At 55.8% G+C, this 19,636-nt stretch overlaps 2 protein-coding genes across 2 annotated transcripts in view; one reads left to right on the top strand and one right to left on the bottom strand.

Annotated features, from left to right (window-relative positions):
* The window catches only part of LOC140398805 (ciliary microtubule inner protein 2A-like), a 79,433-nt gene extending 61,144 nt beyond the window's left edge, over positions 1 to 18,289 (bottom strand). The window contains exon 1 of the mRNA XM_072487770.1: positions 18,236 to 18,289. Within this exon, the coding sequence (XP_072343871.1) occupies positions 18,236 to 18,288 (53 nt within the window). The 5' untranslated portion in view covers position 18,289. The remainder of the gene's footprint in view (positions 1 to 18,235) is intronic.
* Positions 18,290 to 18,466: 177 nt separating this feature from the next.
* The window catches only part of LOC140398804 (uncharacterized), a 31,305-nt gene continuing 30,135 nt past the window's right edge, over positions 18,467 to 19,636 (top strand). Inside the window, exon 1 of the mRNA XM_072487769.1 lies at positions 18,467 to 19,592. Within this exon, the coding sequence (XP_072343870.1) occupies positions 18,493 to 19,578 (1,086 nt within the window). The 5' untranslated portion in view covers positions 18,467 to 18,492 and the 3' untranslated portion in view covers positions 19,579 to 19,592. The remainder of the gene's footprint in view (positions 19,593 to 19,636) is intronic.

Here is a 19,636-nt window from a genome sequence, read left to right as displayed (position 1 = left end):
GGGGTACTTGGGGGTGCAGGTTGCTTGAGGCTGAACCCAGAGCCTGGTGGGCAGATTTGTTGAGATGGGACTCTGTCCGCCTATCTTGGCAGACCGGGTGTAAACGGTAAAGATGAATATCTTGTTGTGGTTTTTATTCTTATTCAAGTGTTTGCCGGACTTCTTGCCGAAGGCATTTTTATGGCGGTGGAACGGTTGATTTTGTTGTTTGTCTGGGCAGGTCGGTAGCAAGGATTCGGGAGGTGGTGCTTCAGAGAGGGTGACAGGCAGGGGGTCTGGCTCTTCCAAATCTGTTGTGTTATTATCGGGTGGCGACCGCCACGAAGGTGCAGGGCTGGGGTAGGAGGCCGGAGGCAATGTGGGTGAGGATAGAGGCAGGCTCTTGTAGGGGGGGGGGGGGGTGCGGGTAGGGTTGCTGTGCTGGCAACGGCACCGCTCCCGTTTGCCGCAGGGAAATACTCGGGTAGTCCGGTGGTTGTGGCCATGCTGAAGATATGGGGAGAATTTCAACAGCTCTTTAAATTGGGGCCGGGGTTGAAGTTGATGCCGATTCGAGAGAATCATGTGTTTGAACCGGGCTGGATGCTAGGTTTGCGAGTTTGGAGGATTTGATGGAGAAGTTTGGGATTCCATGGGGCGGGGGGAGGGGGGGGCGGAATTCCACAGTGGGGTGAGGTGCCTTAGGTATATGCCGGTGCGGGACTTAGCAAAAAAGGTATTCCCAACATTTCCGGTGACAATGCACTCCTCGTTGTTAGAGGGTATTGTTAGAGGGGGTGTTGTCAGTCAGTGGTGGGGTTGGAGGGGAGGGTCATTTTGGCGATTTATGGGAGATTTTGGAGAAGGCTATGGTGTTGCTGGAGGGGGTTAAGGTAGAGTGCAAGGAGCTGGGAATGGCACTGGAGAAGGGGTTGGGGTGCGAGGCGTTGCAGGGGGTGAATGCCTCAACCTCTTGTGTGAGGTTGAGGTTAGTATAGTTAATAAAGATTATTATTATGAAAGGTGGGGCACCTGCTGAGGTTGAGGATGAGTCGTCTGTTTGAAGGGGTGGACGACACATGCGAGCGGTGTGGGAGGGGCCCGGATAATCATGTGCATATGTTCTGGTCCTGTCTGAAGTTGGAGAAATTTCCCGTAACAGCCTCCCCGAACAGGCGCCGGAATGTGGCGACTAGGGGCTGTTCACAGTAACTTCATTTGAAGCCTACTTGTGACAATAAGCGATAAAAAAAATTAAAAAATAAAAATTTTGGAGCTCGTTTTTCAGCGATCATGCTCATGGGTTTGGAGCCCAGTCTCCTGGCGGCCATATTTGGGGTGTCGAACCTGTCGGGGCTGCAGATGGAACCGAGGCAGACGTTCTTGCCTTCGCCTCGCTGGCTGCTCGCAGGCTGGTCCTGCTGGGGTGGAGGTCAGTTTCTCTGCCCTGTGTCTCGGCGTGGCGGAGGGATTTGATGGAATATTAAGTTTGCTTTGAGGGGGGGCGCTGGACGGGTTCCACAAGAGATGGGGTCCGTTTATTCTACACTTTAAAGAGTTGTTTACCGTAAGCTGCTAAGGGGAGGGGATTGGTTGAGGGTGGGGTGGAGATGAGTGGGTGGATTTGTTGTATTTTTGGGGTACTGTTCGGTGGAGTGGGGGGAGGTTGTTGTTCTTGATGTTTTGCATTGCTTTGTTTTATGTATAAAATGTTAAAATGTTAAAAACCAAATAAAAATATTTTCGACAAAAGAAATTGCGGTGGTGGAAATATTACCGTGACCTCTTGAGGTAATTTTTTTAGTGTATGAAATAGCAGGCCTAATAGCACGGAAAGGAGCTGATGTGGCCTTTGCCACATTGATTGTCCAGAGCCGAATTGGATTAGAATGGAAGTCAGAAGATCCGCCAAAAATATTGCCATGGTTGGGGGACCTTGTGGAATTCCTTAAACTTGAGAAAATTAAGTTCATCCTTCTTGGCTCAGATGGGGTATTCTGGACGAGATGGAAGCTGTTCTTGTCTCTATTTACAGACCTGTTTGTTGCCAGCGGGTAGGGGAGATTGGTGGGAGGGGAAAACGGGAAAGGTTTAATGGAAATAAGAGAAAGAATTTCAAATTAGGAGGACTGTATTTTGTTTACTTTGCTATGATTGATTGTCTGTTGTTATGCATATCCTAATTTGAATAAAAAACAATTTTTTATAGTTGGTCAGACATGACCTTCCTTAACAAAACCATGCTGTTTGAACTTGATTAATCCCTGCCTCTCCCAATGCAGATTAATTCTGTCTCTCAGAATTGCTTCCAATAGTTCCCCCACCACTGAGGTTAGACTGACTGGCCTGTGGTTTCCTGCTTCCTCCCTTCTTGAATAATGGCACCACATTGGCTATCCTCCAGTCCTCCGGCACCTCTCCTGTGGCCAGAGAGGAATTGAAAATTATTGCCAGCGTCCCTGCTATTTCCTCCCTTGCCTCATTCAACAGCCTGGGATACATTTTATCTTGGCCCTGGAGATTTGTCTATCTTTAAACCTGCCAGACCACTCAGAACCTCCTCTCTGTCTATGTTGATCTTATTTACAGTCCACACTGTCCCTCTCATGCAGCTGTATAAAACCTTGGTTAGGCCGCATTTGGAGTATTGCGTGCAGTTCTGGTCACCACATTATCAAAAGGTCATGGAAGCTTTGGAGAGAGTGCAAAAAAGGTTCATCAGGATGTTTCCTGGTCTTGAGGGTGTTGGCTATGAGGAGAGGTTGAATAAACTAGGATTGTTTTCACTGGAAAGACGGAGGCTGAGGACGGAACCTGATAGAGTTCTACAAAATTATGAGAGGCATAGATAGAATGGATAGTCAGAGGCTTTTTCCAAAGGTGGAAGTGTCAATTACAAGATGGCACAGATTCAAGGTGAGAGGGGGAATGTTTAAGGGAGATGTGCTGGGTAAGCTTTTCACATAGAGAGTGGTGGGTGTCTGGAACGCACTGCTAGAGGATGTGGTGGAAGCAGGAACATTTTAAAAATATATATTTTTATTCTCCTTTTTAACATTTCTCCCAAATCTACACCCAACAATAAACAACAATCAGTAACGAATGCAATGTCAATCCCCACATCAATAACAATGATCCCATCCTCCCACCAAACCCCGAAACATTGGCCCGCATGTTAACATAAACAGATGACAAAAAGGAATCAGGAATCACCCATAGTCACCATTAACACATACAGTGCCTCTCCTCCCAACCCTCCCAGCAGCCCCCCTAATGTTCGATGTAATCCAATTCTCGAAAGTGCATAATGAATAAAGCCCATGAATTGTAGAACCCCTCCATCCTTCCCCTCAGTTCAAATTTGACCTTCTCAAGCGTCAAGAATTCCAACAGGTCCCCCCGCCATGCCAGGGCGGAGGGTGGAGAGGTTGATCTCCACCCGAACAGGACCTGCCTTCGGGCGATCAACGAGGCAAAGGCTACATCTGCCTCCGCGCCCGTTTCCAACTCCTGCTGGTCCGACTATGGTCTCCCGAGGGCCCAGGTCCAGTTTTATGTGCACCACTTTAGAGATTACCTTAAAAACCTCCTTCCAGTAATCATCCAGCTTTGGACAGGACTAAAACATATGAATGTGGTTTGCGGCCCCCCCCCCACCCCGCAACATTCACACACATCGTCTACCCCCTCAAAGAGCCGGCTCAACCTCGCCCTTGTAAGGTGTGTTCTATTTACCACCTTCAGCTGTATCAGCCCCAACCTCGTGCACGAGGAGGAGGCGTTCACCCTCCGGAGCACCTCACACCAGAACCCCACCTCCATACCCTCTCCCAACTCTTCCTCCCACTTTGCCTTGATCCCTTCCAGCGGTGCTTTCTCCTCTTCCAAAATAGCCCCGTAAACCGCCGATACTAACCCCTTCTCCAGTCCCCCTGTCGTCAGCACCTTCTCCAGCAATGTGGAAACCGGCTCCTCCGGGAAGCTCTGTATCTCCTTTCTGGCAAAATCTTAAACCTCAATGTATCTAAATATATCCCCCTGCTCCAGCCCATACTTCGCTCCCAACTCCTTCAATCCTGCAAACCGACCCTCAAGAAACAAATCTGTTAGCTTCCTAATTCCTTCCTCCTCCCATCTCTGAAAATTTCCATCCCACTTCCCTGACTCAAATCTATGGTTCCCCCGAATCGGCATTTCCCTTGATCCTGCTGGGGGAAGGACCAGGTGAGACTTAAAAAGGGCTAGGTTAGTCAGGTGACCCGAAGTGCTGGCGAGATGGCGGTTGATGGGAAATGTTCAGAATGGAGTTCTGTCACAAGGATCTGTTCTGGGGCCGTTGCTGTTTGTCATTTTTATCAATGACCTAGAGGAAGGCGCAGAAGGGTGGGTGAGTAAATTTGCAGACGATACTAAAGTCGGTGGTGTTGTCGATAGTGTGGAAGGAAGTAGCAGGTTACAGAGGGATATAGATAAGCTGCAGTGCTGGGCTGAGAGGTAGCAAATGGAGTTTAATGTAGAGAAATGTGAGGTGATTCACTTTGGAAGGAAAAACAGGAATGTGGAATATTTGGCTAATGGAAAAGTTCTTGAAAGTGTGGATGAGCAGAGGGATCTAGGTGTCCATGTACATAGTTCCCTGAAAGTTGCCACCCAGGTTGATAGGGTGGTGAAGAAGGCCTATGGAGTGTTGGCCTTTATTGGTAGAGGGATTGAGTTCCGGAGTCAGGAGGTCATGTTGCAGCTGTACAGAACTCTGGTACGGCCGCATTTGGAGTATTGCGTACAGTTCTGGTCACCGCATTATAGGAAGGACGTGGAGGCTTTGGAACGGGTGCAGAGGAGATTTACCAGGATGTTGCCTGGTATGGAGGGAAAATCTTATGAGGAAAGGCTGATGGACTTGAGGTTGTTTTCGTTAGAGAGAAGAAGGTTAAGAGGAGACTTAATAGAGGCATACAAAATGATCAGAGGGATAGATAGGGTGGACAGTGAGAGCCTTCTCCCGCGGATGGAAATGGCTAGCACGAGGGGACATAGCCTTAAACTGAGGGGTAATAGATATAGGACAGAGGTCAGGGGTAGGTTCTTTACGCAGAGTAGTGAGGCCGTGGAATGCCCTACCTGCTACAGTAGTGAACTCGCCAACATTGAGGGCATTTAAAAGTTTATTGGATAAACATATGGATGATAATGGTATAGTGTAGGTTAGATGGCTTTTGTTTCGGTGCAACATCGTGGGCCCGAAGGGCCTGTACTGCGCTGTATTGTTCTATGTTCTATGTTCTATGAGACTGCCTCCAAATTCTCAACAAAGCTATTACTACCGGTTTCCCTGAATATCTCCATGGGGCCGTCGGGAGAGGCGCTGTTGCCCCCCCCCCCCCCCCCGATGGGTCCAGCGAGCGCGGCCAAGACCTGTCCAATCTTGACTCCTGCACCAAGTTCCAGTCCCACCCCACTATCAGTCCATGTGTGTCCAAATCAGGGATGGCCCCACACACCTTCTTCGTGAATCCCACATCGTCCCAATTTGGACCATATACACTTACCAGTGCCACTAGCCACCCCTCCAGCGCCCCTGTCACAATCACATACCTACCCCCCTGATCTGCAACCACCTTCCCCATTTGGAAGCGTACACTTTTGCTGACCATTACCACTATCCCTCGAGCCCTTCCGTCAAATCCAGAGTGAAACACCTGACTAACCTAGCCCTTTTTAAGTCTCACCTGGTCCTTCACCTCAGGTGAGTCTCCTGCAGCATTGCTACATCAGCTTTCAAACTTTTAAGATGTGCAAGCACCCTTGATCTCTTGACTGGGCCTCCCAACCCCCTCACGTTCCACGTGACGATTCTAACTGGGAGTCTCTCACCACCCCTCCCTTCTTATCCACCATCATCATGCCACCGGGCCCTGCCCCATGATCCTGACCCGCCCCTGTCCATTGTTAACATCGAATCCCCTCCCCCCCCTCTCCCAGAATCCCCCCCTGCACTTCCCCTCGAAAAAATCTCACCCAGTATCGATCCTCTCCCCCCAAACTTGCTCGCCTCGTAGGCCCATCAAAACCTGCTAACCAGGATCTAATGTCCGCAGCCCTCCTCTCCCCTCACCTCCGTTCACCAGCTGACTTTAGTTAGCTAGCGTGGGTGGCCCCCTTCTAAAGGCATACTGTCCCCTCCCACCCGGTTCCAGAAGAAAAAGAAAAACAATCCAGCCCACACAATTCAATAAAATAACATATAACCATTGCAACAAAAATGCAATCAAACCAAACAAAACCTCAAACACTGTAACAATGTGAAGTCAAGTAAGTTACAATACACGTCAATGAAGAGAAGCTTATAACATTCATACATTTTCCAGCTCCCCAATCACAGTCCACGGGCAGGATTCTCCGTGAGTCGGCGCGAAGGCCCGAACCCGGCGGCAAAAACGGCGCAGATCACTTCCCCGTCAGGCCCCCCGAAACGTCGCAAATTCTCCAGCCCGAAATGGGCTAGTAGCAGCGTGATGTCATTCGCGACGGCGTCAGTGTCGCCCCCCCCCCCGGAGACTCGGCAAAATGGCCGCTGGCCGCCGGCCGCGCAGCGCCAAGTGAGACCCCCCACTGCCTGCCCCCTTTCCCCCTTCCCCCATATCCCCCTTCCCCATATCCCCCCTTCCCCCATATTCTCCCTATCCCCATTTCCCCCTTCCCCCATGTCCCCCCTTCCCCATATCCCCCGTTCCCCCAAATCCTCCCTTCCCCCTTATCCCCCTTCCCCCATATCCCCCTTCCCCCATATCCCCCTTTCCCACATCCAACTTTCCCGTATCCCACTCCCCCATATTCCCCTTCCCCCATTTCACCCCTTCCCCCATATGCCCCTTCCCCCCTATCCCCCTATATCCCCTTTTCCCATATCCCCCCTCCCATACCCCCTTCCCCAATATCCACCATATCCCCTTCCCCCATATCCCCCCTTCCCCCATATCCCCATATCCCCCCTTCCCCCATATCCCCCTTCCCCCATATCCCCCTTCCCCCATATCCCCCCATATCCCCCCATATCCCCCTTCCCCGATATTCCCCCTCCCCAATATCCCCCCTTCCCCTATATCCCCCTTCCCCATATCCCCCTTCCCCCATATCCCCCTTCCCCCATATCCCCCCATATCCCCCTTCCCTGATATTCCCCATCCCCAATATCCCCCCTTCCCCTATATCCCCCTTCCCCATATCCCCCTTCCCCCATATCCCCCTTCCCCCATATCCCCCCATATCCCCCTTCCCCGATATTCCCCCTCCCCAATATCCCACCTTCCCCTATATCCCCCTTCCCCATATCCCCCTTCCCCCATATCCCCCTTCCCCCATTTCATTCTTCCCCCATATCCCCCTTCCCCATATCCCCCTTCCCCTATATCGCCCCATATGGCTGGGCGGTGTCGCCCAGAGACAGACAGGGATGGCCAACTCCCTGAGCTCCATGGCTGCAAACTTACAGACCGTTGTTGATACCAGGGCAGGCCTCCTGGACTGGCAGCACCAGGTGTCGGGGGGGGTGTCGGGTGTTCGGTCCGTTTGCATCCCCATCGGGCACTCTGAGGGAGGAGGACGTGCTGGGGCCCATCCCTGGTCCCCCTGTAGGGGAGGTCCCGGAACACCGCGGCACCTCGGACTCCCCCCCCCCGCCCCCCATCATCCGAGGTGCATCTGGTGAGCAACGGGCAGGACAGGCTGGCAGCTCGCCATCCCAGTCACCCGAGCCGCAGCCTGGCCCATCTAAGCCGGGCCACCCCAGGAAACAGCTGCCAAAGGGGTCCCGAGTCACAGGGTAGGAATCACAGGAGTCCACCTCCAGTTCTGCTGTACAGTCTGGGGAACCACCTAGATGTAGTCATAGGGCCCGTAAGGCCAAAAAATTAGATACTGAGTAAGTTGGCACGGGTGCAGGGCACAGATTAGTTCTGGGCTAGGGCACGTGTATGAACTGTTTGTTATTAAAATCACATTCAAACCTACAGAAGCTGCCTTTGTACTCTGTCTGATGCGTGCGGGGGTGTGGTGTGAGGTGAGCGCCAGTGGGTGTGTGAGGGGTGATAGAACGTCAGCCTCCCCCCGAGTCGTCCTCGCCATCCCCCCGCGCGGGGCAACGGGACCGTGCGCTGCAGTGTCACAACTGCATGCAGGGACGGTCCTGGTGGAGGGTGGTACTGTGGCCATGGGTCAGGCATTGTCCGATGATGTAGAGCCCAGAGCTCATCGCAGAGCGGGTCGTCATCATCCTCCATGGCCTGCAATAGACACGCTTCCATCGGCGACCGTGTGAGCCCGGCCCATTTTGCTGCAGGTGGATGTGCAATGGAGAGGTGGTGTGCATGCGGGTGGGGTGCGGGTGGGTGGTATTGGGTGCGCGGGGTGAGGGTGGTTGGTGTTGGATGGGCGGGGTGAGGATGGTTGGTGTTGGGTGGGTGGGTGGGATGAGGGTGGTTGGTGTTGGGTGGGTGGGATGAGGGTGGTTGGTGTTGGGTGGGTGGGGTGCGGGTGGTTGGTTTTGGGTGGGTGGGATGAGGGTGGTTGGTGTTGGGTGGGTGGGGTGAGGGTGGTTGGTGTTGGGTGTGTGGGGTGCGGGTGGTTGGTGTTGGGTGGGCGGGGTGAGGATGGTTGGTGTTGGGTGGGTGGGATGAGGGTGGTTGGTGTTGGGTGGGTGGGGTGAGGGTGGTTGGTGTTGGGTGGGTGGGATGAGGGTGGTTGGTGTTGGGTGGGTGGTGTTGGGGTGGGTGGGGTGCGGGTGGTTGGTGTTGGGTGGGCGGGGTGAGGATGGTTGGTGTTGGGTGGGTGGGATGAGGGTGGTTGGTGTTGGGTGGGTGGGGTGAGGGTGGTTGGTGTTGGGTGGGTGGGGTGAGGGTGGTTGGTGTTGGGTGGGGTGAGGGTGGTAGGCTGGTGCCGTAGTGTGCAGTCTGTGCCCATACTCGGCGATTTCCAAGTGAACGGGCGGCTGTCAGCCTGTCCCGTGCCCGCTGGCCCAGCCAGTAACGGTGGGCAGCCTCCCGTTCATGTCCAGCCCATCTGTCCTGACCATTGCCCCCATCCTCCTCATCTGGGGAGGCCTGCGCCTCGTCTTGCTGCTCCTCCTCCTCCTCCTCCTCTGCCTGCAGCACATCGCCCCTCTGCTGGGCTACGTTGTGCAGGACGCAACAGACCACAACGATGCGGCCGACCCTATCTGACGGGTACTGGAGGGCCCCTCCAGAGCCGTCCAGGCACCTGAAGCGCATCTTTAGCAGCCCAAAGCACCTCTCTATCACACCCCTGGTCGCTGCATGGGCATCGTTGTAACGGTTCTCCGCGTCAGTCTGTGGCCTCCATATAGGCGTCATCAGCCACGACCCCAACGGGTAACCCCTGTCGCCCAGCAACCAGCCCCTCAGCCGGGGGGGGGGGGCATCACTCGAGCATGGTGGGGATGAAAGATTGCGCCAATATGAATGAGTCATGTATACGGCCCGGGTACTGGGCGCAGACGTGATCATCATGCGGTGGTCGCAGATCACCTGAATGTTCATGGAATAGGTTCCCTTCCTATTCGTGAACACGGCCCTGTTATCTACAGGTGCATCCCATCGGTCGCCCCCTGGACCATGGGCATTCTAGCCGCTGCAGCAAAGCCCGCTGCCCGGGCATCCTGGCTGGCCCGGTGCACAGGAAACTGGATGGCATATAGGGCGTCTGTCTCTGCACGGATCGACCGGTTCACCGATGCCTGCGAGATGCCGGACAGGTCCCCACTTGGCACCTGGAATGACCCTGTGGAATAGAGGTTCAGGGCCACCGTAACCTTGACGGCCACGGGGAGAGGGTGTCCTCCCCCAGGGCCACGCGGTGCCAGGTGTGCCATCAGGTGGCAGATGTGTGCCACGGTTTCCTGGCCCATCTGGAGTCTCCTCCTGCATGCCCGGTCCGTGAGGTCCTGGTACGACGAGCAGCGCCGGTACACACGGGGCCACATCGGGCGCCTCCATCGTCGTGGCACCACCAGCACCTCCTCCTCTTCCTCGTCCTGTCGTGCGGGCGGCCTTCCAGCCTGGGCGGCTGCCACCTGCCTCCCTGCAGCAGGCTCCTCTGTGGCAGCCTCCGCCGCCTCCCTGGCACGCTCCTGCTCCAGCTCTCCCAGGGCAACATGTAGAACAAAAAACAAAGAAAAGTACGGCACAGGAACAGGCCCTTCGGCCCTCCAAGCCCGTGCCGACCAAGCTGCCCGACTAAACTACAATCTTCTACACTTCCTGGGTCCGTATCCCTCTATTCCCATCCTATTCATGTATTTGTCAAGATGCCCCTTAAATGTCACTATCGTCCCTGCTTCCACTACCTCCTCCGGTAGCGAGTTCCAGGCACCCACTACCCTCTGCGTAAAAAACTTGCCTCGTACATCTACTCTAAACCTTGCCCCACTCACCTTAAACCTATGCCCCCTAGTAATTGACCCCTCTACCCTGGGGAAAAGCCTCTGACTATCCACTCTGTCTATGCCCCTCATAATTTTGTATACCTCTATCAGGTCTTCCCTCAACCTCCGTCGTTCCAGTGAGAACAAACCAAGTTTATTCCGCCGCTTCTCATAGCTAATGCCCTCCATACCAGGCAACATCCTGTATCTCTTCTGCACCCTCCCTAAAGCCTCCACATCCTTCTGGTAGTGAGGCGACCAGAATTGAACACTAAGTGCGGCTCCCGCCACAGCGGCCAACATCGCTGGTTGGTAACCAAACATAACGGCCTGCAGGGGGTGGGGGTTGGGGTGGGGGGGATAGACGACATGTCACCATTGCCCATAACCCCCCCTGACCCCACCCCCCACCACACCCCCGCAGCCAGGTGCCATGGGCTGCATGGTCGTGACCGTTGCCAGCTGGCACATGGCCAGGCGGACACCCCGCCTCCCTGGCACGCACCCTCCCCAAACGCCACCCCTCTCCTACCCGGCACACACCCTCCCAACCTCCCCCCTCTTCTACCCGGCACGCACCCTCCCCAACCCACCCAGCCCCCTCTCCTCCCCGGCACACACCCTCCCCAACCCCCCCCACCTCTCCTACCCGGCACACACCCTCCCCAACCCCCCCCACCTCTCCTACCCGGCGCGCACCCTCCCCAACCCCCCCACCTTTCCTACCCGTCACGCAACCTCCCCAAACGCCACCCCTCTCCTACCCGGCACGCACACTCCCCAACCCCCCCAGCCCCCCTCTCCTCCCTGGCACGCACCCTCCCCAACCCCCCCTCTTCTACCCGGCACGCACCCTCCCCAGCCCCCCACCTCTCCTCCCTGGCACGCACCCTCCCCAACCCCCCCCTCTTGTACCCGGCACGCACCCTCCCCAACCCCCGACCCTCTCCTACCCGGCACGCACCCTCCCCAACCCTCCCCACCTCTCATACCCGGCGCGCACCCTCCCCAACCCCCCCCCTCCTACCCGGCACGCACCCTCCCCAAACGCCACCCCTCTCATACCCGGCGCGCACCCTCCCCAACCCCCCCCCTCCTACCCGGCACGCACCCTCCCCAAACGCCACCCCTCTCCTACCCGGCACGCACCCTCCCCAACCCTCCCCACCTCTCATACCCGGCGCGCACCCTCCCCAACCCCCCCCTCCTACCCGGCACGCACCCTCCCCAAACGCCACCCCTCTCATACCCGGCGCGCACCCTCCCCAACCCCCCCCTCCTACCCGGCACGCACCCTCCCCAAACGCCACCCCTCTCATACCCGGCGCGCACCCTCCCCAACCCCCCCCTGTTCTACCCGGCACGCACCCTCCCCAAACGCCACCCCTCTCCTACCCAGCACCCCCCCCCCAACCCCCCCCCCCCCCCACCCCCTCCTACCCGGCACGCACCCTCCCCAAATGCACCCCTCTCCTACCCGGCAACCCCCCCAACCCCCCCCCCCCCACCCCCTCCTACCCGGCGCGCACCCTCCCCAACCCCCCCACCTTTCCTACCCGGCACGCACCCTCCCCAACCCCCCCACCTTTCCTACCCGGCACGCACCCTCCCCAAACGCACCCCTCTCCTACCCGGCACCCCCCCCAACCCCCCCCCCCACCCGGCACACACCCTCCCCATCCCCCCCCACCCCCCCTACCCGGCACGCACCCTCCCCAACCCCCGACCCTCTCCTACCCGGCACGCACCCTCCCCAACCCTCCCCACCTCTCATACCCGGCGCGCACCCTCCCCAACCCCCCCCCTCCTACCCGGCACGCACCCTCCCCAAACGCCACCCCTCTCCTACCCGGCACCCCCCCCCAACCCCCCCACCTTTCCTACCCGGCACGCACCCTCCCCAAACGCACCCCTCTCCTACCCGGCACCCCCCCCAACCCCCCCCCCCACCCCTCCTACCCGGCACGCACCCTCCCCAACCCCCTCCACCCCCCCTACCCGGCACGCACCCACCCCAAACGCCACCCCTCACCTACCCGGCACACACCCTCCCCAACCCCCCCCCCCAACCCCCTCCTACCCGGCACGCACCCTCCCCAAACACGTTCATGCACGTGCCCTAGCCCCTAAAACTCGTCTGTGCCCTGCACCCATGCCAACTTACTCAGTGTCTAATTGTTTGGCCCTACGGGCCCTTTGACTACGCCTAGGTGGTTCCCCAGACGGTACAGCAGAACTGGAGGTGGACTCCTGTGATTCCTGCCCTCTGACACTGGATCCCTTTAGGTGCTGTTTCCTGGGGCATCCTTGCCTAGATGGGCCAGGCTGCGGCCCGGGCGACTGGGATGGCAAGCTGCCAGCCTGTTCTGCCCGTTGCCCACCCGATGCACCTGGGACGGAAGGGGCGGAGTCCAAGGTGCTGCAGTGTTCCTGGACCTCCCCTACAGGAGGTAGCGCCAGCAACTCCTTCTCCCTTGGGGTGCCCAATGGCCCCCAGGCCTCTACATGCATCGGGGGTTCGAACGGACTGGCCATCCGACGCCCCTCTGACACCTGGCGCTGCCAATCCTGGAGGCCCGTGCTGGTATCGACAAGGGTCTGTAGGTTTGCAGCCATGGAGCTCAGGGAGTTGGCCATCCCTGTCTGTGACTGTGCGACGCAGGCTAGCACATGGGCAATGGCGCCGATGCCCTCAGCGATGGCCTGCTGAGACTGGGCCATGGCCTGCAGGGATTGGGCCATTGCCTGCTGAGACTGGGCTATGGCCTGCTGAGACAGGGCCACGGCGTTGAGCGCCTCTGCCATCTGCTTCTGGCACTGGCTCATGGCCTCCTGTGAGAGGGCAGCCATGTCCTGGGCCATAGACGCCGCCTGCACGGAAAGCCCCAGGCCTCGCATACTGCTCCCCATGCCTGACACCATCACACCCATTGCCTCCACCGCGGACGCCACCCATGCAGAGTTGGCCTGGGTGGCACGTATGACCGGCACCACTCCCAGCTCCTGGACGCGGGTGCACTCCTCCACCTGCGACTGCAGCCGCCGCAAGCCGGCCGTCTCCCTCTTCGCTCGTCTCCGGGTTTGGTGGTTGCATCGGGGCTATGGGTGGGTGTGGTAACTCCAGGAACCCGGGATCCTTCTGGGCGGCAGATGTTCGCTTGCGCCAGGATACCCTCCGGCCTCTCGGCCCCTCTGCTGCTCCTACCTCCACCTGCTGTACCGGGACGGCTGTGTTGTGCGCACCAGTGAGTGTACCAGACGCCTCATCACTAAAGTGCCCAATCGAGGTGAGTGTTTCTGCGATGGTGGAGGGTGTTGGTGACAGCAGTGGCGTTGTGTCGTGCGCATCGTTCAACTCTGAGTCAATGGTACTTTGGGGTGGCGGTTCGTCTCCAGCCATCCACTCTGTGTCACTGTCCTGTATTTCGGTTTCCTGGGTAGGGGTCTCCTGGGTAGGGGTGTCCTAGGTAGGGGTCTCCTGGGTAGAGGTGTCCTAGGTAGGAGTGTGCTGGGTAGGGCTGTCCTGGGTAGTGGTTTCGTGGCTCGGCTGCGACGCCGCACCCGCACGAAACAGGGGCATCGTCTCCCTATTGCTCAGGTCTCTCCCTCTCCCGTGGTCACCGTGGGGCATTTCTGCGGGCGTCGTGTGCCAGAGGGTCTGGGTCTCTCCGTATCCCATGGTCACCCTGGGGCATCCTGTGGGCATCGCGTGCCAGAGGGTCTGGGTCTCTCCGTATCCCGTGGCCTCCGAGGGGCATCCTACGGGCGGTCGGCATCGGCGGGGATGGATGCCTCGACGTCTTCTCCTGCGATACACAATGAAGCATGCATGGTTAGACACTCAGGCGGTGACCAGGTGATATGGGGGAGGGGGGATATGGGTGATATGGGTGAGGGGGTTATGGGGGATATGAGGGAGGGGGATATGGGGGAGGGGGATATGGAGAATATGGGGAGGGGGATATGGGGGAGGGGGTTATGGGGGATATGGGGGAGGGGGGATATGGGGGATATGGGGGAGGGGGGATATGGGGAATATGGGGGAGGGGGGTATGGGGGATATGGGGGAGGGGGATATGGGGGAAGGGGGATATGGGAGATATGGGGGAAGGGGGATATGGGGGAAGGGGGATGTGCGGGATCTGGGGGAGGGGGATATGGGGCTGTGGGGGAGGGGGGATATGGGGGAGGGAGTATATGGGGAGGGGGATATGGGGAAGTGATATGGGGGATGGGGGATATGGGAGAAGGGGAATATGGGGGATACGGGAAGGGGATATGGGGGAAGGGGGATATGGAGATATGGGGGAAGGTGGATATGGCGGATGGGAATGTGGGGGATATGGGGGATAATGGGGAGGGGGGATATGGGGGCATGGGGAGGTGGATATGGGGATATGGGGAGGGGGATATGGGGGAGGGGGGATATGTGGGATATGGGATAGGGGATATGGCGAGGGGGATATGGGGATATGGGGAGGGGGGATATGGGGGATATGGGGAGGGGGGATATGGGGAGGGAGGATATGGGGGAAATGGGAGGGGGGATATGGGGGAGGGGGATATGGGGCTATGGGGAGGGGGGATATGGGGGATATGGGGAGGGGGATATGGGTATATGGGCAGGGGGATATGGGGATATGGGGTAGGGGGGATATGGGGGATATGGGGCAGGGGGGATATGGGGGATATGGGGGAGGAGGTATATGGGGATATGGGAGAGGGGGGATATGGGGAGGGGGGATTTGGGGGATACGGGGGAGGGGGTTATGGGGATATGGAGTAGGGGTGATATGGGGGATATGGGAGGGGGGATATGGGGGATATGTGGGAGGGCGGATATGGGGGATATGGGGGAGGGGGATATGGGGGAGGGTGGATATGGGGGATATGGGGGAGGGGATATGGGGGAAATGGGGGCGGGGGATATGGGGAGGGGGATATGGAGATGGGCTGTTGGTGGCTCACATGCTGGTGGGCCCCCGACCTCTGCATCGGCAACCTCCCGGTCCTAAAGTCCACCAGCCAGTTCCAGGGCCCTTTCCTCATGTATGGGGAGTGGCCTCTCATCAGCTGGGCCCCCTCCAGTCCTCTCATGCTCCCTATTGTTGTGTGCGCGCTTCTCCTGTGGGGGGCGGATGGGTGGCAGGGGTAAAGGGCAACAGTGTTAGACAGCTTTATGAATGCATGCCATCGGTTGTGCGTATAGTGCAGAGGTTAGGGTTAGGGTTGGCTTCACCTGGGGGTGTGCCACACATCAGGCAGGGAGTGGGGGGACTCACCCCGGCAGTCCTGATGAGGTCGTTCACCTTCTTGCGGCACCGCCCTCCACAGACGCTGGCTGAGGCGTGGGGCGACCCTGAGGCCGTGTCCGGGGTACATGGACTCCCTCCTCTCCTCCACTGCGGTCCTGGAACCTCGGGGCTGCGCGGCGGGCGGTCATCTTGTCTGGTCTTCCGGGGTGGGGGGGGCACGTCTTTTGAGCCGCCACGCTCGGCGTCACCGTCCACGTCGGGTGACGCCATCGCGAATGGCGTCATGCCGCTGCTAGCCCATTCGGGGCCGGAGAATTTGTGTTGTTTGGGGGGGGGGGGGGTCCGACGGCGGAGTGATCCGCGCCGTTTCTGGCACCGGGTCCCGGACATCGCGCCAGTTTTCGGAGAATCCCGCCCCTGATGAAGGAGCTGCGCTCTGAAAGCTAGTGATTCCAAATATACCTGTTGGACTTTAACCTGGTTAAAGATGGTTAACCTCAACATTAACTCTGTTTCTTTCTCCACAGATACTTAGAACATAGAACATAGAATTTACTATGCAGAAGGAGGCCATTTGGCCCATCGAGTCTGCAACGACCCTTAGAAAGAGCACCCAACTTAATCCCACACTTCCACCCTATCCCCATAACCCAGTAACCCCTCCTAACTTTTTTGGACACTAAGGGCAATTTATCATGGCCAATCCACCTAACCTGCACATCTTTGGACTGTGGGTGGAAACCTGAGCACCCGGAGGAAACCCACGCACACACGGGGAGGACGTGTAGACTCCGCACAGACAGTCACCCGAGGCCAGACTTACCGAGTGTTTCCAGCACTTGCAGTATTTGACTGTTGTTTGGTCCCTGGACATTGTCAGTCACAGGCTCATTCTCAGACACTAGAAAACCTTTTCGAACTGTTACCAGCCAGTAACACACGAGCTTTATGCAGCACAGCCAAAATCTAATTCACATTTAGCACAGCTTAACATCCCAAGTTGTTTCAAAGGAGTTCAATCAAAGGAAAACAGACAGCAAGCCAAAGGAGATATTGGAAAGTGATGAGATGCTGCGTAAAATAGGCGAGTTTTAAGTCGGAGGTAAAAGCGATGGAGAGGCAAAGAGATTGAAGCATCGAATCCCAGAACGCTAACAGTGGAACAAAGTGAAAGGGTGAAAACAAGTGGTCGGAGTCAAAGGAAACACATTTCTTTGAAAAATGGGGAAAAGCTACAAAATGCAATGGTTTAAACACAAATATGAACATTTAAATTTGAGGTTCAAGGTGAGAGATCCAATGTAGATCAGGAAGCACAAAGTCAATGGGTGAATGGAATAGGAGGATGGAGGTGGCAGAGTTGTGGATGAGCTGAGGTTTATGAAGGATGCAAAACGCCAGGATCGTTGTCTGTAGGTAACAGGGCATGGAACCATAGAAAAGATACAGCACAGAAGGAGGCCATTCTGTAGTGTCCCGAATGAGACTTACAGGGTGGGAATGATTATCTCCCTGTGGCTTTCGCTGAGTATGAGTTTCCCTGCTGAGGGGCGAGGGAACTCTATTTACCTTTGTATAAAAGGTCGGCCAGTATGATGCCGACCAGAGAAGGAACACAGTAGGGATCTGTCAGGTGATGTAAATACCGTTATTGTAAATAACCCTAAGTTCTTTATTTTACTTGGTTTAGACTCTCCCCGAGTCCTTAGTAAACATTCGTCCCAGCTTGTCCATGCTAGCCTGAGGATATCCAGGTGCCCTTTCTAATCCCACCTTCCTGCACCCGGCCCTGTATCTTACAGCACTTAAGGTGCAGATCCTGGTACTTTTTAAAAGAGTTTAGCGTCTCTGCCTCCACCACCAACTCAGGCAGCGAATTCTAGACTCCCTCTATCCTCTGTGTAAAAAAGATCCTTCCTCATGTCCCTTCTATATCTTCTGCCAGGTATCTTGAATCTATGTCCCCTGGTTCTAGAATTCTTCGCCAAGGGAAACAATTTTATCCTGTCCACTCTATCTCCTCCCCTCATAATTTTGTACACCTCAATTAAGTCATCCCTCAGCCTCCTTTATTCCAGGGAAAATAACCCCAACCTATCCACTCTCTCCTCGTAGCTACACTTTTCTAGCCCTGACAACATTCTTGTAAACCTCCTCTGCACTCTGTCTAGAGCAGTTACGTCCTTCCTGTAATGTAGTGAGTAGAACTGAACACAATACTCCAGTTGTGGCCTCACCAGTGTTTTATAGAATTCTAACATTATATCCTTACTTTTATATTCTATGCCTCTGCCAATGGATTACGTTTTAGGCAAATGATAGTCTGAGGAAGGTTCAGAGACAGGCGATGGTACTAGAGCTTATGGAGCGGATTTGGACTGTAACGTGGACTAGGGACAGTTCAGTTGTGGTTCTCAACAGGTCCTCAATGCAGCTGAAAATCTGAAATCTAAACAGGAACTTCTGGTCGGGCAGCATTGATGTAACCATTCATTGTTGAAGAGTTTCTTATTTCATTCCCCTGTTCAGATGCTTCTATTCACAGTCTGAGAGTGTGACTTACCCAGGTATATAATGTGGTTCTGGGGTGAAGAGAGTCTGTTTCTGAATATCCATCCTCTTTGATGCAGGTGTGTTGCTATTTGTCAGGTGTTCAGGAGTCTCAGGCCTTTCATACTGTCAGTGTTAAGCAGTTACTTAGCAACCAGCTTATATGTCCCCATGACAACAGCATTGGCACCCCTGCCAGTCAACTGTCCTCAACCTGTTGATTGATGCTGAGACGATCTTTGGGCGTCAGGACGTTGCCCTACAGCAAACATGATGGGCTCATCGATTCCATTCCGGTCTCACTGGCCAAAAATACTGGTAGATAACAACGGCCATATCCTCGGCCCTCAACATGATGGGGGCAATTCAATATCCCGTAAGCCTGCCTATCGCGGGCGAGCCCCCCTTCACCCACCACGGCACTACTGTTTTAAAGAGAAATATATTCCTCATGGCAGCCAAGCTTTTCAATCTCTTCTTGCGCAATACCAAGCAAGGACTATGATCCAACCTGGGCTGGAATGTGTAGGGGTTCACATCCCGGCTCCATCGGAGCAGGAAGCATTGGCTCAACTCATGCAAGGAACTGGATCAGCCGGTCAGCCCCAGGGAGCTCAGGCAGACAGCCAGGGAGGCCAAGGAACATCAGAAACCCAGGCGCCTGACAATATTGAGGCAGGTCAAATGGACAGCCAAGGAACTGATGGAGTTTCTCAAGGAGGGATGCCAGTTGGTTCAAAAACCTGTCCAGGATTTAAACCACAATGCCCGTGTGAGTTGAGTACTCTGGTCTGTTGCCCATGTAAGGAACTTATGGAACGTGAATTAGCTAGAGCACAGTGTCAAGAAGGCCAAGAGGAAGCAGGTTCAGTGATCCCATCACCCATTCAACCAGAAGAGGACCTGGGAATCTCTTCCTCTCAACTAGAGATAGGCACCTCACCTGAATCACCAGAGGATTTGGAAGGATCTCCTACCACACCTCTAGAGAACTTTGAAACATCTCCAGAACCACCAGAAAACGTGGAAACATCTCCTGAACCGGCAGAGAACTTAGACATTTCTCCCTCACAGCAAGTGCAGAACTTGGAAACATCTCCAGAAGCACCAGAAAACTTGGAAACATCTCCTGAACTGGTAGAGAACTCGGGACTATCGCCCACAGAGGAAGTGGAGAATCTGGAAACATCTCCGGAAGCACAAGAGAATTTGGAAACGCTTCCCATGGAAAACTTGGAAACATCGCCTGAGCCAGTGGAAAACTTGGTGACATCTCCTGAACCAACGGAGATCTCAGAAATGTCTCCTGGACCACAGGACACCTTTGAGAAATCCCCTGAGCCACCAGCAGAGTGATTCATCATCATCAGGTACTCACATATATAACTTGCAGGAAAAAACACTTCTTAAAAAT

The sequence above is a fragment of the Scyliorhinus torazame genome, chromosome 22, assembly GCF_047496885.1.
Source record: "Scyliorhinus torazame isolate Kashiwa2021f chromosome 22, sScyTor2.1, whole genome shotgun sequence".
In the NCBI taxonomy this organism is placed as follows: Eukaryota; Metazoa; Chordata; class Chondrichthyes; order Carcharhiniformes; family Scyliorhinidae; genus Scyliorhinus; species Scyliorhinus torazame.
This window is presented reverse-complemented; position numbering and strand designations above follow the sequence as displayed.